This window comes from Periplaneta americana, chromosome 17 (genome assembly GCF_040183065.1).
Source record: "Periplaneta americana isolate PAMFEO1 chromosome 17, P.americana_PAMFEO1_priV1, whole genome shotgun sequence".
Taxonomy (NCBI): Eukaryota; Metazoa; Arthropoda; class Insecta; order Blattodea; family Blattidae; genus Periplaneta; species Periplaneta americana.
This window is the reverse complement of record NC_091133.1, coordinates 126,336,956-126,360,721: the sequence shown is the minus strand read 5'-3', so window position 1 is coordinate 126,360,721 and position 23,766 is coordinate 126,336,956. Positions and strand designations below refer to the sequence as shown.

At 35.2% G+C, this 23,766-nt stretch overlaps 1 protein-coding gene across 3 annotated transcripts in view; it reads right to left on the bottom strand.

Moving 5' to 3' along the window:
* The window catches only part of LOC138692629 (zinc finger protein ZFP2-like), a 36,504-nt gene extending 13,934 nt beyond the window's left edge, over positions 1-22,570 (bottom strand). Inside the window, exons 1-2 of one of the 3 annotated variants that reach the window (XM_069815688.1) lie at positions 22,434-22,570; positions 1,859-2,100 (exon numbers count right to left, since the gene is read on the bottom strand). Coding sequence is in view for 2 of the 3 variants with exons in the window: in XM_069815686.1 (XP_069671787.1) it covers positions 1,859-2,100; positions 2,273-2,367 (337 nt within the window). In the remaining variant the exon portion in view is untranslated. Of the gene's footprint in view, positions 1-1,858; positions 2,101-2,199; positions 2,558-22,433 lie in introns of those variants that run through there. The other 2 variants (XM_069815686.1, XM_069815687.1) reach the window with 2 other exon arrangements.
* Positions 22,571-23,766: the final 1,196 nt, after the last annotated feature.

Genomic DNA, 23,766 nt, shown 5'->3' with positions numbered 1-23,766 from the left:
ATTTGAATTGAGTCCTTTAGAATTTCTCTAAGGATTTTCTCAACATTGTAAAATGTGAATCCCTTTGATTGTAAAAGGTTATAAATGTAGGCCTATTTGGAGATGGTACCACGAACTCCTAAAAGAAGTCCGTGTACTAACCAACAATTAGCCATGATGTTATACTGCTTGCTAAAATAAGGAAAACAAGGTTCATAGATTATTCTCTTTTCATCATTAGTAAGTTTTGGCTGTTGTGCATCTCTTTCAAACCTGATAGTCAGGTCTAGTATTGTCTCTGTGTTCTTTTTTCTATCAATGACAATATCTGCTCGTCTATAGCTATTAACTATAGCTAACTATTTATGTAATACGTTGCGAAAAGGGAGTGATTTAAGTACGAGATGTGAAGTTTTCCACCAATGTATTACTAAATAAGTCACAAACACTAAAATCAGGATAGAGAAAAGCAAAGCCCTCAAGGAAATTGCAGCCAAATTAATAGTAACATCACATGTAACCTGTACATTAATAGTGCATTGGTTCTTCCGGGTTACATATTCAACCTGTTGTTCACAAGGTCTTTTAATAAGTGTCTGCAGTATCTTTCTCAAAAGTACAACGTCCCTCTTAAACAATGGTCTGTCATTGGTTTGCTGTTTGGCAGTAGAGGTTCAATTACAAAATTCACGTGGAATTATCTTAAGGAACTTCACGTTCCTTTTGATTATGTAATGTCTGTCCTAATAAATATTATCAAGGATTCCCTTCAAATATTACATCATCTCTATTTCAATTAATCCACTTATAGTTTCCTTCAACAATTAACTTTCTTTTTTCTTTAATGTATCACATCACATTATATTGTACATGTTTACTGTATTCAGGACCCTTGTGGTCACTCAAATTCTTTGAGCTGATATCTATAATTTAGAAATATATATATGTATGCAATCTATTTGCGCCAATTGCAGCTTGAAATGTATATTTCTCTTGCTATTCAGTCATGGCATCTGAAGAACATTTGTATTGGCAGGAACTGTAATCTAATGATTTACTCTATTTTTTTTTCCTTGGCTATTTAACGACGCTATATTAACTAATAAGGTTATTTTGTGTTGATGGAATTGATGATAGTGAGATGGTACGTATTTGGCGAGATGAGGCCAAGGATTCGTGATATATTACCTGATATTTGCCTTACAGTTAGGTAAAATGTCGAAGAAAAAACCCAACCAGACAATCAGCCCAAACAGGTCTTTTGTTATTGTTGTTGTGTAATGCCGGACGACTGGCAACAAAGACTCTAATACTTTTCAAGACGAAAATTATTTGGGTAATGAAATAGTTCATTACATTTCCAAAGTGCAACTTTGATTAAAATTGTAATAAATAAAGTAGGCCTACATAAATGAATAATTGAAAAAAATATATATTTCTTTCTTTTTAAATAAAAGAGTCCCTCAGTACAACAACTCGGAGCACCGTGCACGGAAACCATTCCAAGGCACTATTCATATATTTGAGAGAGACAGAATAAAAAAACTGGATCAACTGCCATTTTTTTTTTCTCACACTGATCCGAAGCAATGTGAAACACCTTCAGTCATGGCTATGCAGGTTACTTTACCATATCGGAAAGAATGCATCACCTTAAATTCGCCTCGAGACTTCCCCAATGTGCTTTCCTCACAATGCTCTATATGAGACATTTATATTAGTATTCACTTCATAATACTCATCATAAACGTTCAGAACTAGTATGGGAAATAACAAATAAATATAAAGGAGGGTGTTATACTGTTCAAAAACAATCTTATAATATGAAATAAGCTATCTGTGTTTAATTACAACACTTTGCGTTTAAAAATGAAGTTACCTCGATAAGTTTTGTTCCTCTCCGCATAACTCTTCTGCAGGCTCTTAGGGATAAAGTCTGCTAAATTATTATAAAAAATTGTTGGAATAGGATAACCAGTCCGAATGAATGTAGTTTTGTATTTTGGATTTAGAAACCAATGTGGCTCAAAATGATCAGCACACAATAAGAACTTGCACAGCTGTTCAATTGGCTTGTCTAACAAATCTTCTCTACCACTATTGATTGCCCACTGCTGACAGCTGGAAGTAAAATAAACAATTCATCACAACTTGCAACAGATTAATCACTTTAATAAGATATAAATCGCCTATCACAACTAAATTCAAATTCAAACTCACTAGTAGTATATAATGAGGACCAATTCAATTACTATGCACGTTAACAAAATAAATCTTCTCATTACAAACTTACATTTTCTCATTTTTGGGAAAGTTAAAGAATTTAAGGTTAGGGCGACATCCTTGGGTGTTGAAACAAGTTTTAGCTGCACATCGCCTATTACTCATTTTTAATTTCACATGCAAGACGTTTCCCACCAATAATTTACATCAAAATAAACAACGAACGTAAGCCGTTGTAAGGATTCCGTAATACACAATAACTAACGATTTCATCTTCTTTAACCTACAACACATACAAAACCATTATAACACTGAAACACGACAGCGGACAGCAACGCCAGCAAAGTATTTTTCATGAATAATGATACAACCAACTTTACAAAAGTAAATTTCTCAACTTACCGCGGCATATATGAAATCGATTAGTTCTCACAATAGGTAAAGAGAATGAAATTGTACTTTTTGTTTTAATTGTATTACAACATGGCAGTCAGCATTAAAATAACAAAAGCTAGAAAAAAAAAAAAGGGTGACACATTTATTGTGCACACACGCAACGCGGTTCCTGCAATGGCGGACTGAAACTTCATGTGAGGGGGAAGGGGGGGGGAAACGGGAAGGAAAAAAGCCCCTTACCCTTCTGAGGACCGGGTGGGGTAGTTTGACACCCCATTGATCCTCTTCTTCTTCTTTTTTTTTTTCAGTTCAAAACATAGTAATGTCTATTGTCGGGTTATGGCCAGACCCGTAGCCGGGGGGGGGCTATCCCCACAATTAATTATCTTTGTTTCGAGTAGTAGTAGTAGTAGTAGTAGTAGTAGTATAGGAGGGACCTGGAAGCTTGCACTGCAGCCTGAGGTTTATTGTGCTTACCACTCCTATTCTGTGAACGATTGGGTAGCCAAACGACCGCACTCTTGTACAAATGCAGCACAACACACTAGGATTGCCAGATTCCTGGTTTCCCAGGATTGATCTGGATTTTGTGTCCTGAATTGAATTATATTTGTCCCGGAATGTCAAAAATATTTGAAAAATACAATTTTTTGCTTATTTCTGCAAAATTATTTTTATAATGCCGTATTCATTTTTTCAAGGCTAAGTCCAACCTATGTTTGACGTCATTGTTGCCTGTGTGTTGCATTGAAATAAAAATAATACAGTACTATAGTATGTTTTAGGTATTATATAGTATCTTTATTCTTTACTCTCTTTGGAACTTGATTTATTATTGATAAGATTCAAATGCTGTATCATGCATTTTTTCTGTACGCTATAGATCATTATTTTTCCAGACTCTACCAATAATTCAAAGGAAATTTCATGATCTAGTAAAAATTTAACAAAATTAAAAGTTTAGGCCCTAAATAATTAATTGAAATACATAAAATGAATGAATTCAGTTGTATTACATTTGATAATTTTAATATGTAGTCACGTTAAGGCATGCAGAATCACCACCTGTCCTGGATTCCTGACGAGAGAATCTGGCAATCTTGTGCCTAGAAAACATATTAATATACCTGAAACAGCGACGAATTTGAATGACTTCGAAAATACACCATTGGCTTTTCACCTGGAATTGCAAACATCAATTTAAAGGTATGAATTCTTAATATATTATTTATTATTGTATTGCACTGTTTTGTCATTGAGAACAAGTCCTGTTTCTAACACCGGCCACCCATCCTTCCCACCAGACAAGTTAGGTGGAGCACACATCAACTGCTCTGTAGGTTCGACAATGTTGGCGCTTGCACGTTATTGGCTCTTGTGAAACATCAGGAAATTTGGACTCCGCTGTAGTTTTTCATAAAGCAAAGGAAAAAATATGGTGATCAATTAAATGACAGTATTAATATTGTAATTGTAGATGAAATTATTGGGGATCATCAGTGTGGTTTCAGACGTAATAGATCGACTATTGATCAGATTTTTTGTATTCGACAGATATTGGAGAAAAATGAGAGTATAAGGGTACAGTACATCATTTATTCATAGATTTCAAAAAGGTGTATGACTCGCTCTAGAATATGCCATTAGGAAAGTTCAGGATGACACAGAGGGTTTGGAATTGAACGGGTTACATCAGCTTCTTGTCTATGCGGATGATGTGAATATTTTAGGAGAAAATCCACAACGATTAGGGAAAACACGGAAATTCTACTTGAAGCAAGTAAAGGGATAGGGTTGGAAGTAAATCCCTAAAAGACTAAGTATATGATTATGTCTCGTGATCAGAATATTGTACGAAATGGAACTATAAAAGTTGAAGATTTATCCTTCGAAGAGGTGGAAAAATTCAAATATCTTGGAACAATAGTAACAAATAAAAATGACACTTGGGAGGAAATTAAACGCAGAATAAATATGGGAAATGCCTGTTATTATTCGGTTGAGAAGCTCTTGTCATCTAGTCTGCTGTCAAAAAATCTGAAAGTTAGAATTTATAAAACAGTTATATTACCGGTTGTTCTGTATGGCTGTGAAACTTGGACTCTCACTTTGAGAGAGGAACAGAGATTGAGGGTTTTTGAGAATAAGATTCTTAGGAAAATATCTGGGGCTAAGAGAGATGAAGTTACAGGAGAATGGAGAAAGTTACACAATGCAGAGCTGCACGCATTGTATTCTTCACCTGACATAATTAGGAACATTAAAACCAGACATTTGAGATGGGCAGGACATGTAGCACGTATGGGCGAATCCAGAAATGCATATAGAGTGTTAGTTGGGAGGCCAGAGGGGAAAAAATCTTTGGGGAGGCCGAGACGTAGATGGGAAGATAATATTAAAATGGATTTGAGGGAGGTGGGATATGATGGTAGAGACTGGATTAATCTTGCTCAGGATAGGGACCAATGGCGGGCTTATGTGAGGGCAGCAATGAACCTCCGGGTTCCTTAAAAGCCAGTAAGTTAGTATTAATATTGTAATACAGAAGAGGCTGCAAGCCTAATCCCTGATAGTGAAGAATACTATTCTAATAACATTTTAAAGACAATCCCATTAAACAAATACTTAAAGAAAGACGGAAATACAGTGTACACTTGTTTACAATCGAGTTAAGTCTTTTGAAACATAATCAGAACTGTTCACTGGTTTCGAAATAACATGTTCTGGGAGAAGAAATGTAGGTAGGTGTGTACAACTAAGTCTAGAAATGAGATATAATATATCAGGTACAAATACAAGTGATTTATTGATGCATTATGTTTACATTGCGTACAGTATAAAAGTACAGAAGCCAAGAAGTGGGGACCTTGTTTTGTTTATCACAGGGCCCACCTTTAGCAACCACCATCAATGATTTGACTCACACAGCTCCTGATGCAGTTCAATATTCTACATGCTGAGAACTGGCTGAACAGCTGGTAATTTCTCTCAGACAGAAGGAAATATAAACAATTTGTGATCTGGTCTTTAAAGAAGTTCACTGAAAAAAATATTAGGTCCTTGATAATGATGGCGACGTCTGTCCACAACAATTAATAATCCAGATGCATTTTTTTTTTCTTTTGCAGATGAGGCACTGTTTATTAATAACACAGAAGAAAAGAAACCATCTGGTTCCCCCGAGAAAATAATAAAGTTTTCTGTGTAGTAAATAATAGGGATTTTCTTTTTGTTACCTGCAGCCATGATCGGGTAATGCAGATTCTGTAAAAAAATCAGGTTCTGATTCCCTCCTCAGGAAGGACACAGCCTTTCTCCCTCACAATTTTTCGTTATTCATATTTAGTGTTGTCTGATTCCCTCCATAGTGTAATATTCTTTAACCACGCACACAATTTTCCGCCACAATTTATATAGACTTTGGACTGCCAAGGGTAAAAAAAAAACCAAATAACAAAATTATATTAAAAGAAATACCCTTGTGTGTCTAAAAATTATGTATTTGTAGACTAAGGTTTATCTTTTCTCTACTTGTCATGCAATTAATTAATAGTACATTATGCAACAAGCCTGTAATGGTAGTAATTAAGACGCGAGTATGTTTATGAAACGAGCGCGAGTTTCATAATTTTCATACGAGTGTCTTAATTACCATTATAGGCAAGTTTCATACGATTTTTTATGCTCGACCATATTTCTAACTTGAAATTATTCATAAGTATTCATATTATTCTTATCTGACTGGGGAGCGGAAGTGATCTTGTGCAATCTCGTAAATTGTGAGATGTGTGCAGACGCGAAAGTATTGATTTTTTCCGAGGAACAAATGTCATTGACCTTGATATAATCTAGAGAGTAAAATGAACGTTAATCTTGATATAACCTGGAAATTGATTTAGATATTGAAAAACGAGATGACAAATTGAATTTATTTGAATATTATTTACAATTAACGCTAATTATTATAGTAAGAGAACATAACCTTCTGCGACAGTATTGGATTTCCAGCCTCTGTGACGTTTCGCTAGTTGTCTTTTGATTGCATATCCGAGAATAATCAATACTTGTGCTTTCATATTGCTTTCTGATTGGTGGAAAACCTGAACTTTAATGAATAGGTGTACTTTAATAAGGTCCATTAACGGGCTGCTACCAGGTGTATAATTACTACATTTCGGCATGGTCGAGCATAAAATCTTTTAAGTTTGTATAAAAGTTATTAAGAACACAATTTTTTGCTTCTTCTGCATGAACACAGTAGGAAGAGCCTTGTAAGACATGACATTGCAATACTGTGAAGTACTGATCTTTCTGTTATCTAATTCTTCAATTTCATTCATTAAAGAACTATTATTTTGTTTGGAAGTCTTTGTAGCCGGAGTTTGGTTGATATTGGTGGAATTTATTTTTATTTTGGTGTCTGCCTGTACTTCATGTAAAACATCTAAAAATACAAAAATACTGTGGTGTGAAGAGTAAAACAACTGTTAAATTTGGCATGAAAACTTTCACATATGTTCGTGGTTTGAACAGCACTGGCATTTTTTCCAGCCCATAGAATAGGTGGGAAAAGGACATCGTCACCTATGTATTTTGCACAATTAGGCATCTGCGAAATGAAATGATCATCGAAACAATCTCCAACAACATTGGGGTTCAAATATGACAGACATGTGCCTTAGGTATTTAGCAAATTCCGAGTTACAGTCTTTGTTTATAGGTCCCAATTCTAAACTATGTTTTTCTCCACCATGCTTGGCCGAGATGAAAACCACACTTCATAGTGACGGTTGGAAAAGTTGACTTCGCTGCATTGCAGCAGGGAATCAGTGTGTTTAAATGTAGTAACTTCTTTCTGGTGAGGAGGAAATTGGTATATTTACCATTATTGTTTCGGAAGGAAACAGGAATAAACATTGACTGTGGGAGGGAATCGAGAGTCACCCACAATGATAGCTTTGATATCTTCAACTTCAAAGTTTATTTTTTGGCTTTGACGAAGTCAAAAAACTTCCCATCCATCTCTAATACACTGAATGGATTTGAAAGTCTTGCAATTACTGCCTTTTTGACATCATCTTCCAACACCTGCATCTCTGCATGCTTACACCATTTTTCAATTAGTCCCAAGTCCCTATCAGAGAAAAAAACTATATTCGACCATAAGCAATTTGAGATCTATTCTATTCTTTCAAAATATTCATTAGAAAAAAAAATATAAATACAGGAGTATTAGTTTTTGGTAATAATGGGTCACGTCTGGCCACAACAATTACAACTCCAGAAACAAAGATATTTTCTTTTTGTAGATGAGGTGTTGTTCATCAATAACACAGGAGGCAAGAATCCATCTGGTTTGACCTTCACACCATAAGCACATTATTGCATTAGATGTACAATGACATGTGAATTTCAAAATTGGAGGGTGGGTGAGGAAAGTGTGTTAACTCAATGAAAGTTGCTTTCGAGAAAAATGATTTTTAAAGTTTAAATAATTCCCAAAATCCTGATTTGTGTATTTTTACTTCATGATTCTCTTATAGTGTTTGCTATAATCTTTTCGCTGTAAGAAAAATCCTAATATAAACAATAGCACGTGACTGAAGTGAGGCTACATTGGCCGCTGTTTGGCGCCATAGATTCTCAGTACGTGTTCCCGCCTACTGTTGTACATTCTGTTTCATGTTAAACATTTCCCGTTACTCATCAAGTAGACCTAACCTCACTACTATGCATCCATTTGTTTAGGAAATATTTACTTTATAATTACTCTAGTTAAAATTCACATAACATATTACATACATTTAAGACTATTTGTTTTTCTCCGCTTTTGAGAGGGTTTCCACTCTTACAATTAATAACCACACACACCGAGCATGCAGAAGCTATACTTCAGTACCATGTGCTAACATGAACGACAAGCTCAAGGGAAGCCAGCTTGTTACAAGAACAGACTACCTCGGTATTACTGTTTGTATTCATCCGCGTTCATAGTACATAACAAAATATAAAAGTAGCTTTTCTTTTACATATCGTTTTACATATTAGTGAAGTTATATGTTTCATTGTATTTAACAACTAGAATTCAATTTTTTTATTTTCAAATAATACAAGATGATAGTTTCTAAATACGGACTATATTTTCCTGCGTTGTGTGAGTGTTTCGACTGTGAGCCAATCACGGATATGACAGCCACGTGCTTGTGTTTACATTAGGATTTTTCTTACAGCGAAAACAGTATAGAGTACTGTTAACCCTTCTTAAAAATATCCTAAAGTCAATTTTAATTTAAGTATGTTCATTTCGTGTCAACTAGCATTCAGTGATGCAAACTGTAGCAGAATTCCACTACACATAGTAGAATTGCGACATAATGATTAAAAGCTAAACATTATTAAAATTTAGCGACTTTCATATAATTTCGAAATACATTTTTATTGTTACCAAAAAAAAAAAAAGTCATTATCAATTCATTGAAATTTCTTTTCATTGTTGCGGAATTAAAAAATAAATGACTAATTGGCCAGCATCAACACTACACTCTATGAAAGTATTACAACCACATTTCTAACAACAGCCACCGGTATCGTTTAGAATGCTTGTGCTGCATTACCACATTTGTTTTTCTCTTTTTCCAATAAAATGAAAGATGCAAATTGTTGTGTTATATTATTAATTTTTCTACAAAGAATTTCCACAACATAGATCCATAACCTGGGATTCATTAGTAAAGAACAAAAAAATAAGTATGAAAATATTTCGACTTAGCATCCAATTCAGTGTCCATTAAAAATACATTACAAACATAAAAAACAACAATTTAAAAAACAGTTGTGCCATCAGAAATACAAATGAGTTTTAAAAATGTGGAAATTTATGCAATATGTATCGAAGTACAGACAGACCTACTCTTAGTGACTAATTCTTCACTTATTTCTACAGAATTAGAATGACTAAACTCCGTGGAAAGATGATCTTTACAACATACATAATGTGTAGAAGACTCCTGATAATATTTCCCCTTTCTGCGACAACTCTGACTAGTTCTCCCATCTGCAAATGAAATTATTCCACAAATTCACAATGGTATTTCATCACAATTTTTATTACACTAGGCAAATCTTTCAAAAATTTTTCCCTCTCTATCCAAAACTGCGCTACTCCATGAGATTGCTTGACTCCAATGAGAATTGTTCACCTTGATTACATTCTGCACACCTAATGTCCTAATGTAGCACATATGGGTGAATCCAGAAATGCATATAGAGTGTTAGTTGGGAGACCGGAGGGAAAAAGACCTTTAGGGAGGCCGAGACGTAGATGGGAGGATAATATTAAAATGGATTTGAGGGAGGTGGGGTGTGATGATAGAGACTGGATTAATCTTGCACAGGATAGGGACCGATGGCGGGCTTATGTGAGGGCGGCAATGAACCTTCGGGTTTCTTAAAAGCCATTTGTAAGTAAGTAAGTAATGTCCTTCCAAATTCCAAATCCTGAAACGAGTAATGTCTCCATACCAATTACTTTTTTATTAGACTAAATTTCTTACACAAATGGGGAAAATCTTTTAACATATTTGTAACAAAAAAATAATAAAAGTAGTATTTATCAAATGACATATTTCATAGACAGTTCAACATTTCTTACCTACTTATGTTAATTTTCATTCTTTTCAATATAAGAATGCTTGTTCATATGTCTTTTCATGTAAATTTTGTTGACAAATGCCTTTCCACAGACGGAACAAGGATAAGGACGCTCTCCTGTGTGCGTTCGTTTGTGTATCACCAAAGATGTCTGCCGTTTGAATTTACGGTCACAATAGGGGCAACAGAAAGGAAAAACATCCTGATGAAACGAAATATCATGCCAATAAAGAGATTCTTTAGTTTTGAACTTTTTATGGCAAATGATACACATAAACGGGCGATAATCACTATGACTTCTAGTATGTTGTAAAAGCTGTTGGTTAGTCAAAAAAGATTTCGAGCAGTGACCACAAGAATATGGCCTGTACTCTTTATGAACTCGTCTCATGTGTTTCACCATGTTACCTATTCCAGATACGGGCTCTGAGCAAACTTTGCACTTCCCACGGGGACCCTTTAAATAATCTGAAACTACTTTCTTCTGTGAGCACGGATTTCCGTGTTGCAACAACTGTTGCTCAGTGAGGAAGCATCTGTTACATTGTTCACATGCATACCAAGAACATGTCTTATGTGCGCCTCTCATATGTTTGATCATGTTTCTTCTTCCTGTGACATTTACTATACATGCTTCACAGTGCAAGATCTGTTCCATCCGATACTCTTTTGCAGCTTCATTTATTTCATCTACAGAATGCTCCTTTGTTCTGTGTTCTTCCATCAAATCTATTGTAAGGAATGTTTTGTGACAAACAACACAGATAATGTTTTTACAAGTTACTTTCAGATGCCTCCACTTGTTGCTACCATATCCAAAAGTTTTCAAGCAAATTGGACACCTGCACGTTTTGACTTTAGTATGACTATTCATGTGCCTAGTTAATGCCCTCTTCCGCTTAAAAATTTTTCCGCAAATTTCACAAATAAATGTTTTAGTCGAGTGGTCGTACATATGAGTAGTGAGTGCATTAGTAGAGGCATAGCATAGGCCGCAAACAGTACACTGATACGGTTTTTCTCCAAGATGAGATCGTACATGACCTTCCAGAATTGACTTAGAAGAAAGAAATTTACCACACAAATCACAAATGAATCTCGTGTCAGTAATGTGCGTCTTTTTGTGCTTAGTTAATATAGCATTACTATGAAATTTCTTATCACATTCAGAGCAACTGTAACTAGGAGGGTTATGTCGCAATTGATGATTTTCAAAACTTTCTTTTAATCGAAATGATTCTCCACAATATTCACAAATAAACGGTCTCTCATTCGTGTGACAGCGGAGATGCACAATTAATTTGTGTTTTTGTGAGAACGACCTGTTACAAAATTTACACATAAGTTCCTCTGGAGCTTTCGATTTTGTATGAAGTTGTTTATGTGCATGCAGACTCCTTTTAGAAGAGAACATGTCTGTACACTCACAGCATGGATACTTCAACTCCACTTTATTCTTTCGACACCCGGATACTTCATCAATCACAATTTCAGAAGAGTTCTCACTGTTAAAAATAGACTCCTCAACATTCATGTCTTCATTTTCCTCAAACTCAGTCCAAGTATCAGTGTCTTCCCTCATATATTCTTTATCCTCATGATTATCACTTTCTCCATTATTACCAAATAGATCATAATAGGAACAATCATCTTCTTCGTTCACTTCAGTATTAACGGGTACTTCAGAGTTGCTGTTGACAGTTTCAATGTTATAACCAGCTGATTTTATAAATCCTAAAGTTTCTTGCAGTTTAGCATCAGCTTCAATAAACTGTGATTTTATTTTTACACAGGCATAAAGTTTGTTTGCACATGGTCTGCACATGTGCTGTGGAAGTCCATCATTCAGATGTACCTGCAAGGATTTGTAGCCATGTGAAAATCTGAAGCTGACATGAAGTAGTCTTACATTTTACAGATCCATTTAACTATTCTCCTGCTACTCATACTAAAAAGTGGAGGCAAATAAAAGTAACAGGCACGAAATTCTTCCAATGGCTACTGGAGGACTAATTCGACTAGCAAAAATGTAACACACAGTAGTTTCCATAATTTTTTGAAGTAATTTAATGCTATTATGATTCATGGTTGAAATCGGATTTTATTACCTCGAAATAGTGAATGCTCTCCTGTTAATATTCTGTTCATAGCTTCTGATTTGTTTTCAGTTGCCATGGAAACAGAGATTTGTTATTTTAAGTTTCTACAATACTGTGAACAATTACATTTTGAAAAATGTAATCAGAACTGGCTATCATCACCTTGCAATGTGTAAGAGCCCGTATTTTACCTGAAAAGTCAGTTCTGTATAACAATAAAGTCAGGTAGGTGGAACTTGGTGTGTAGCAAATTACAGCTTTCTATGAGAAACATAGCCAAGGAAAGCCTTTAACATATGATGGGAAGAGAATTATATTAAACATAGTAGAATAACTCTTCTCGGGTTCTCAGCCAGGTAAGTTGGAGATTAGCTTCCAAGCTTTTGACGGCACTTCATTCCCTGAAGAAGATGGCAGAGCTAGCCGTCGAAAGCTTGGAAGCTAATCTCCAATTCACCTGGCTGAGAACCCGAGAAGAGTTATTCTATATCAAACGCCAGGAAAGCCTCAAGTCATACATTATATTAAACATGTTTTATAATTCCGCTGAAAAATACTCTGAAATCACGACTGATGATATTATGAGAATTAAAATGTAGATTACGAGAGTAATCCAGGAAGTAACGACTGTTTGCGCAGATCGACATCGGGCTTCTATCCAAGGTCGAATTGTTTCCTCGACATCTTTTCTCGGTGTTGTGCGAGTGCCAGTCAAAATAAGTTCTTATTGTGCATTCTGTGATTGCTCAAAATGAACTGTGTGATACAAAGTCCCGCCGGCTGTGAAGTGAGAGGTGTTATTCGATTTTTGAATGCTCGGAACTTGAAACCTGCTGAAATTTACCGCCAACTAAAGGAAGTGTATGGTGATACCGTAATGAACGAAAGTATTGTGAGAATGTGGTGTGAAATGTTCAACAATGTACATAACGAAACTCGACCCAGATGTCCATCACTCATCACTAGGGACTGGATTTGTAAGTGTTTACCTATTTTTTTCCTTGCTTCTGAACTCCTCATTTCTTCAATTCTTTTCCGAATTATGATCGGAGGAGTCGTACCGTATTTGCTCGCGTAATTTGCGCACCCTAATTTTTAAGGGATTATTTTGAACTTTATTTTTGCTCCGTGTATTTTGCGCACGCATTTTACGTACATATTTTTTCAGTGTAGTAGGGATTTTCCTTCCCTACAGTCCATCGTAGGTCATTCACCAGCAACTGAAGTACCTGCTTCAGAAAAAAAAAACCCTAAAGTCCCGCTACTTTAACAATGCTTGTCCTTGGTAGAGACAAGTTACTGGTATAGAAAATTAGCCCTACCATAAATACTTACCTATACATATACTAATTGAGATAAACTCAGAACAGGACCTCTTATTTGAAAAATCCGCATATTTTACGCACCCCAATTTTTCAGTGGCCAAAGTTAATTAAAAAGTGCGCAAATTACGCGAGCAAATACGGTATTTGTGAATTCCGTTGAACCTAAAAAAGCCTAAATTGGATCTTACTACCTAAAAACACGTAAATCATTGTTGATATGTGTTATCTTGTATTTACTGCGTTATATATTGATTTTGTATTTTATTTTGAGAGAGAAAGAGAGAGAGAGAAAGGAAGGAACACTCTCGACGTGGAGGAGGCTGCCTCCATCCCTAAGGCAAAATCTTTAAGGCTTTCCTCAAGTATATTTCAGTGACCTTCCAAAATATATTGAGTATTTGGAATCTTCGTCGCTACAACTGGAAGATGCAATTGGTGTCACTGACTCGCTTCTACAGAAACAAGTACCAGGACCCGTGGGCGAAGCCATCACATTAAAACTGAAGAAAGTATTGCAGAGGAATCCAGGGTTTGAAAAAATGAAAAATGTGTGCTACATTCTCCAAGGGAAAGCTTCAGTTGTCAGTTACTGTAGGTACCTGCTGCAGTGGCAGAGATGAAATTTGCACCTGTGACGTCATGTGCTGTCAAATGAACCATTTCGTCTTTCAAATGTATTTTGAGAGACAATAGAAAAAACTTCTCAGTCGAGAATCTAAAAAGAATTTGATCATATATTGCAACCAGGAACAAACATGTTGTTTTGTTTGTTACTTTTTAAAATAATTCTTGATCAAGTTTGAACAAATTTAATTCAAAAGTTGTGTGTGTATTGTACCTTTTATTTATTGAAAATCGAAATTTATATAGTTATATCAAGGCAAATTATATTAGATAAAATGTTGTTACAATAATTTATTAAAACTACAAATAATGTTAAAGGAGAAGGAGCAAAAATTTCGAATCATTAATTTTTATAAATACAGTAGTTTGGTTCTTGAAAAGGTCAGTTTCATGGTCCATGTTGCCTTAATAATTATATATTTATTTTTAAAAATAACTAATATGTAATAATACTAAAATGTAATAATAATAATACTAATATGTATACTAATGTGTTTATTTTTATTTTTACTGCGTATATTTTTTAATTGACTTATTGGCTTCTGTTTTTATGTGATTCGTATTTGATTCTAACAACATTAATATGTATTCCACTATGTTTATTTTTATTTTATGAGGTAAATTTTATGTAACTACCTCTTTTGATCTCATTATGTACCTAAATTGTATCAGTATGTAATTACTTAATTCCGATCCAGTTTTATGTTCAACTGTGTAAGCAAGTTTTAATCCTGGTTGAGTGTAAGAGAAGGCCTTACGGCCTTAACTCTGCCAGGTTAAATAAAGCCATTATTATTATTATTATTATTATTATTATTATTATTATTATTATTATTATATGGATACATTTTTAACGATAGGGCAGTTTTTCGACCCCTTTCACAGGTTGGACATAAAACCTAAAAAAAAACCTATTTCACCTATTCCAAAAACCTAAAAATTCGGTTCCTACTCATCACAGACGATTTGCAGAATCAAGTGAACAACAAAATTGTGCAAGACAGATGCGTAACCCTAGACGAGTTACACATTTCTCGTTCTTTGCTTGGTGAAATCGTGTCCGAACATCTTGGCTATAGCATAATTTGTGTACAATAGGTTCCCCGGCAACTGAGTCACCAACACAAAACACAGAGACTGACTGCAGCACTGACATTTTTGACGCGGTATCATGCAGATGGAAATGCCTTTCTTGATCAAATTGTTACTGGTAACGAGACATGGGTATCTCACTTCACCCTAGAGATCAAGCACCAATCGAGTGGCATCATCCCTCATCACCCAAAAAACCCGCGAAAATTCAAACAAACTCTGTCAACACGAAAAGTCATGGCGATAGTTTTTTGGGCCCGTGAGGGTCTTCTCTTGGTGAAATTCTTGTCAAAAGGTGCTACGATCAATGCAGCTCGATGTTGTAACACCCTAAGAAAATTAAGACGAGTGATCCAAAATTGTAGGGGTGGAATGCTTCCCAACAGTATTGTGCTTCTTCACGACAATGCCCGCCCTCACACTGCTACTGCATCCAGAGGTTTGTTGGAACAATTTCGATGGATCATCCACCCTACAGTCCGGACCTTGCTCCTAGTGATTTTCACCTTTTCACGAAGCTCAAAAAGTTCCTGGGTGGCAAATGTTTTGGAAGTGATGACGAGTTGAATGCAGTGAACAACTGGATTAAAGGACTGGCGGCAGATGACTACAACACGGAAATTCTAAAACTCGTGAATTTGACTGCCTCCATGGTCTGTTGGTCAGCATGCTGGCTTACAGATCAGGAGGTCCCGGGTTCGATCCCCGGTGAATTTTTCTTGAAGAAGAAGAATAATTCCCTGGGTGTCTAGAGTCTGGAAATTTGTATGAATGTGAGTGTGATTGTGAGTGTGCCAGGTTAATATTAACAAATCATCACAAATATAAAAATACATCAGGACTGTCGCTGGGCAGTAACCTGAACACACGTTTCAGCGTCACATTGTTGACAAGTAACTCCATCTGTTAGCACAACCATAAAGCATCTAATACTGGGTGTTCATTTCAAAGTGTGTCATGACGTCACTGTTGTTGGGTCACCGATTTGAAGCGAGTTTCAGCTTATATGTTAGAGAAGTTGCCTATTATTTAAGGTGTTCTTCAATCTGAACTGTGTGCTACCATAACCTCTTTCGAACTGTGTTTTGCGCCGGCAAGTCGTACGCAGGGTATTTGTTATCATCGGTTGCATACGGTAACATTCCACAATACAAATCAAATGCTTCGTGTCCATGTTGACCGTCGAAGTTAATGTCAACAAATACGTAAGTAATCGTCTTAACCCTCTCCCCATATCCCGACAGTACGTATTTCCAAACAGTTCACATTCCTGCCACTACCGGCGTTACCGTACGTATCGGTACGTACTCTTCAGAATGAACGCCGTACTTGCTAGGCAACTTCTCTGCCTCTTAGGTTATACACCTCTGCGGAAGTGTAGGAAGATTGAATTCTCTAGGCTCATCAGCTAGCCACATGACGGCATACAGCGAGCCATGACACATTTTGAACTGAACACCCAGTAGATGCTACAGAGTTACCAATAATGGGGGGGGGGGGGGAACTCGTGGACAGATATGACAAACGCTTAAATAACGGAGGTGATTATGTGGAGAAATAAAGTAAGCTTCAAATTTGTAAGTGACATGTTTTTGGTTAATAAAATATATATATATTTTTTTTTAATATATTAAAGCCAAATGGTTGTTACTTCCTGGATTACCCTCGTAGTTCTATTACTAAGCATTGTGTAGTCTGTTATGAATATTATATGATTGTGTAGTACTAAATACGAAATTATAAATATGTCAAGCATATTATAGTGTTAGTCGAATTTGGTGAAGGCAATGTTAAATGCTTAGTTATACATTCAGGGAAATGGAACGTAGTAGGCCTATTTTAATTTATTGCAATATTTTATGCTCATGCCAATAGTACGCAAATGTAAAGGCTAATAGAAAGTGACATCTGCAGATGAATACATTAGCTATCACGTGGTTTTATTTACCACCACTTTTTAGTAGGACTGGCAGGAGAATAGAATAATATAATACAGACATATACATTAGGGGCACAGCATCTGCAGTGCTTTCATACAGCATTAAATACGCAAACATGTGCACCTTTGTTCTGTCATGGCTTTTATTGGATAGTGCCGTTGTGAATTTATATAAAAAAAAATGTTTATGACCATTATTGTCTTAATCTACTGGCTATTCACTATTAGCACTGTAGTATGAGAAAACAAACAAATAAATTAATAAATAAAATAAAAAACAAACAAATAAATACACAAAGAAACAAAGACTAAATAAATAAACAACAAACAAATAAGTAAGTAAATTAAATAATTAAGTCAATAAATAAATAAATAAATAAATAAATAAATAAACAAACAAACAAACATTTTGCTTACACTTTCTCCAATGTGTAGTCACACTAAGTTACTGGTACATACATTTTTTATTATCAACCTGATAATAAATTTCATGTTACTATAATGAATACAAAGTAAATCCCGAAAAGACAAAGTATATGATTATGTCTCGTGACCAGAATATTGTACGAAATGGAAGTATAAGGGTTGGAAATTTATCTTTTGAAGAGGTGGAGAAGTTCAAATATCTTGGAGCAACAGTAACAAATATAAATGATACTCGGGAGGAAATTAAACACACAATAAATATGGGAAATGCCTGTTATTATTCGGTTGAGAAGCTTTTGTCATCCAGTCTGCTGTCAAAAAATCTGAAAGTTAGAATTTATAAAACAGTTATATTACTGGTTGTTCTGTATGGTTGTGAAACTTGGACTCTCACTTTGAGAGAGGAACATAGGTTAAGGGTGTTTGAGAATAAGGTGCTTAGGAAAAAATTTTTGGGGCTAAGAGGGATGAAGTTACAGGAGAATGGAGAAAGTTACACAACACAGAACTGCACGCATTGTATTCTTCACCTGACATAATTAGGAATGTTAAATCCAGACGTTTGAGATGGGCAGGGCATGTAGCACGTATGGGCGAATCCAGAAATGCATATAGTGTGTTAGTTGGGATGCCGGAGGGAAAAAGACCTTTAGAGAGACCGAGACGTAGATGGGAGGATAATATTACAATGGATTTGAGGGAGGTAGGATATGATGATAGAGAATGGATTAATCTTGCTCAGGATAGGGACCAATGGCGGGCTTATGTGAGGGCGGCAATGAACCTCCGGGTTCCTTAAAAGCCGGTAAGTAAGTATAATGAATACAAAACCGTTTTTCTTCAGATCATTACAAAATATATTTAGTGTAAAACAGAAGCAATCAGAAGACTGACGCCTGCAAGTCTTTCAGAAAACAAGTAATATTACAAGTGAAAATACGACAAGAGATGTGAGACTTATAATTGGAGAAAACATAATTTTTATATGTACAATAGTTGTAAGCTTATAAAATTCTAACATTAGAATTGCATACGTGGTTCTATTTCCAGTACAGTAGAATGAATAATGCCCTCTTGCATTTAAACCCTTTCATGCATGTTACATAAGCAAAACTTTTAGATGAGTGATTTTATACAGTGCGTTCGTAGCTCGGCCAGACCATTCCGCGGCAGCCTTGGACTGGGTGAAGATTGGCGCGCCTGCCACTAGAGTAACGCTGTAGCTACCGTTGACGCGCCAGTCAGTCGAGTTGGATCTGTCATGAGGGAAAGACGTCTGTGCACGTGTTGTGAATAAAATTGTGTTGACTTGTGGTGATTAAGAAGTTTGTGAGTCTGTAAGTCTTCATATGGTTTTCCTCTGATTTTCTGTTGTATGAGCGCTCTGTTCTTCTTGTTCAGTTAATTTCTTTTTTTTTTTTTTTTTATGAATTTCAGTTTGAAAGAAAGCTCTAGTTCAAAACTATATTTTGTTTTTATATTGGAACTCCTTTTGCCAGAGCATCAGTGATTTCATTCCCCACCAATATGACATGACCTGCAATCCACTATCGAGCAGTTCAGATTTAGTATAATTAAAATAAAGCGTATTCACTATATTTTTAATCCTAATGTCAACAAATGCTTGTGCACCTACTTCTCTGTCATTGGTAGAAAGATTTCTGCAAATTTGCTAATATGGCACATAACAGTATAGTTCCATAATACGATATTATTTTCGCTTAAGTGCATAGGCCTATTTCTGTGTCCATTCCCACAGATAAATAAAAAAAGTGGAAATATTTTAAAATATCTTACTGGTAGACATTTCTTCAGAATATAGGCAGTTACAGGACACAATGCTATCCTGGTTTGATGAATACTGAGTCAGGTAGAAGCTATATTTGTGACCTCCAACAGATTTCTTATATTACTGCAGCTTAAAGAGTTATTTGGTCTATGATTCATAATAAAGAATAACGATGCCATTGTGTTTGAGAGTGTTCTAACATTTTCAAAAAAGCAGTGTGCTATCCCTAACATCTACATATTATGTTCTTTCATTTTAAGAATTGAATACATAAGGGGCAGTGTCATGGACAGTCGGAAGTTTATTTTTCTGAATGATATTGAATGGCATGGCAGAAGCAGTAGAGAATACGTGAAAAACGCAAGGAACAAAAATTGTTTTTGCTATTTACAAAAATCACCTTATCTCGACAAGAAATTGTCTAACTCTTGACTTTTCCACATCTTAAAGCTTACATGCCAATGTAAGATCAGGGCTGGGCAAAATACTGACATCCAAGTATTTCAAATACAAATACAAAATATTTCAAATAATTGTATTTGAAATGCAAATACAAAATACTTTTAAAAAATTAACCAAAATACATTTGTATTTCAAATACTCAGAGGAACAACTGGATAATACCCACGGCAGAGCAATGTCGATAGTCGACGTTACTCGCTGGCCACTAGTCACCGGGCCATACCGAGCCGTGCCAAACAAAACACAATCGAAATGGTGGTAGTAAAATTCGCGACTATATTCTTAAATAATTCACTGCATTAGTCAAGTGCAAGACTTCTGGCTTCTGTTGCATTCAAACAATTATAAAATACGATAATTTGGTCCAGGGAGCATCCGTTTTTGATGCAAAGATAATTGTTTGGCTTGTTTCTTAAATAAAATTACGAAATGGCGTTCCTGTGCTTAACATTTAATAAAAAAAAGAAATATAGCAAAACTGTTTTGTCTCGAGACTCTCATCTAAGTCACGTAATCTACTTCAATATATTTGCGCAAATATATCTTGTAGCTAACAGTGGTGGTATCTCTCAGTAATGTTCAGAACGAAGGAGGTAGAGAGAGACAAGAAACAAATTTCTCCCTACAACGATGCCACAGACCAAAGTCGTGTTCTTAGGTTGGCAAGACTGTGTATTTACTTAAATTTGGTGCTAAACGTAACAGCACGGTTCAAAGATACCGTAGGAATTCTCCAGTTTAGCGCTCAAAATACATTTGTATTTCAAATAATCGATAAAATATATAGGCCTAAACAAATAAGAATATTACTGAAAATCTAAAATATTAAGTTATATTAACATTAAAAGTATTTTTACCTCGAAGTTTTATATAAACACTGTAACTGAACTTCTTCCTTTTTCCAGTCAGCAATGAAATTATGCTACATATGAATAATTACTGCTCCCTTTGAAAACAACCAGTTCCTCAAATGTTCATAAGATAAGGATCCCCTTGCTTGTGAATGAATAAATCCTGCAAAACAGAACAGTCTTTCTACAGGTGTAGAGGAACACAAACTTGTATTATATTTATAAAAGCTTGTTTCATTGTTGGGTAATTCTCTAGAGTGCACAGGGTTGTCCTTTTGCCATTGAAGAATTGTATGAGCTCATACTCCACAGCAGACAAGCTCTTTTCTTTTTGCTTTTCAAAGTCTGTTTTACTTGAGTTGAAAACATAAAAATTGTTTTCATCGTCTGAACTGACCAAAGATGTAGCAGACAACTGCTCAGCTGATTTCACAACACATATTCTGTGTCCTCTTCTTATCATTTAGTGAGGAAATGTCAGGTAGCCATCTCATCTTCAATGTTGGGTGGAGCAAGCTGCCAAAATAGCTCAATTTTCTTCTGGGATCAGATCAAACATCTTGATGAAAGTGAACTTATTAGGATTGGACTTATTTCAAATAGATGACGTAGATTACTAGGTAACAGAATATGTAATCTGTTTTTAAGGGAAATTAATGTGGACAAAAGTTGGCCGTAATAACACATCTTCTCATTTGCATTAAATTAAGGGTTACGGAAATGGGTTTCAGAACTACACAATATTCTTCAAGGTACTGAAACTCAACATCTTTAAAGGTTGGCAATCCCAGTTTTTCACATATACTGTTTATATCATGTTTGAATTGCAATATTTGAGAGAGTGAGTCATAAAGAAAATTCTATCGAGTTGGGCAAAGAAGCTTTAATGAATATTTCAAGACATCTGATATAATTTCTGAGTATTTGAGTCTCCTAGACGCATTTCATAATGCTAAACATTTAGCAAGTGTTGGGTGATGGATCCTTGATGCTGCTGGAGATTTCTTCATGGCATTAAGGAAATCAGTCGTGGCAAGAAAACTAAGTGTATGGCTAGCACAACTGAAATGGGTAGGCAAATAAGACAAAAATTCATTCTTCAAATCTTAATCCAAAACTTGAAGAACAAGAAGAAGAAAAAAGTATTTTGAGTATTTGAAATATAAAATACATCAATTTTATGTATTTAAATACAAAATACTTTCGAAAATCCTTACAAATTACAAAATACAAATGTATTTCAAATACTGCCCAGCCCTGTGTAAGATCTATGGAATACAATAAATAAAATTAAATGAAAAAATGAAATAGAAATGTACATTCAAGCCGCAGTACTGTGTAAGCAATTTTTTCTTTTTCTAACTCAGGAAAGGAGAGGCAGCAACTTGTGAAACAAGTATTTAATTTATCTTCTTGCTGTACAAAGCATGTAAGTGGGCACACAGAAAAGAATTATACAGAGATCTCATCTCAAACGTTTTTATAACCTATTGTCATCAAAATAATGCCTTAACACAAACAATGACACTTCACAATATACACGCAGTGCCAACAAAATAATACAGTAGATATACTCACCAAGCCAGGAATTACTTCATCCAGTAAACTCATCCAACCGATTATTGACTGTTTTGGATGTGATTCATTAGTACATGCACAGAGCCTACATATTTGTGAAGAAATTATTTTCCATGAAAAAACAGCTTCTGTGTATGGATGGATCACTCCGTTCACAACTTCTTCACCAGTACCTATTCCATCATATACATCTGTATCTTGCTCTTCACATACAGTATCAAGTATTTCATCAGTGACATCAGCATGATTCTGCATTGTGGACTCTTGAAACACAAAATCTTCCTCTGGGTTATCTTCATTTTGTCTTGAATCTGACATAGTACCGCTGTCACTTACAGCATTAAAAACTATTTCCTCTGCATTTATGCAATATGAATGATCAAAAGACTGTAGTAATGTCCCTAGATGTGAAAGATACAAACTGTATTAGTCATGGAATTGTTCAACCATTTCTAACTATGAGGCATGTTCAGAAAGCAGGTACTGTTTCTGTATATCCTTTGCTTAGGCTTAAGGACCTTACTAATAGACGGTAATTATACACAGTAGTTAAAGGGTGTAAATGATATGTTGTTATTGAAGTGTTGTATCAGTGAAGAATTATGTTGTGTCAGTGAAGTGTGTTGTATCAGTGAAGAAGTATGTCGTGTCAGTGAAGTGTTCTGTGTAAGTGAAACGTGTTCCTGTCAGTGAAGCTTTATAGTTTATAGTGGCAGTGCAAAGTATTTGAACAGTGAAATGTTTTTGAAGTGTTAGTGAAATCAGGATAGAATCAGTGAAACGTGTCGTAGTTCCATTGCAGTGAGTGAGTTGACAGCGAAATGAGTGTAATGTTGAAAGGTAGTTGTGGAGATATGAACATATACTCGTGGGTTTTAGTTCGATCTTAGTTTTAAGATACAAATTAGAATATTTCAAATGTTATTTTAAGTGATCGTTTCATTTAATTTAGTATATTCCCTGTTGTTGTTGTTGTTATTATTATTATTAGTATTAGTATTAATTATTAGTATTATTATTAATTGTATTTTTATTTAATAAGTTTATTATTGTCATTATTGAGTGTAATTAGTTACCACTGCCACCGGGTATATACCCATTGCAGTGTGAATAAATATATACATACATACATATTCCTCACGCATCAATGATATTATTATTATTATTATTATTATTATTTTGTACATGCACAGTTACTTCCTCTGCCACTGCAGAACGACAGACGCCACCCTGTGAAAATAGGACTATGTTTACATTTTTCCAGTGTATCTTAAATAGATCAACTATTGACCAGATATTTTGTATTCGACAGACAATGGAGAAAAAATGGGAG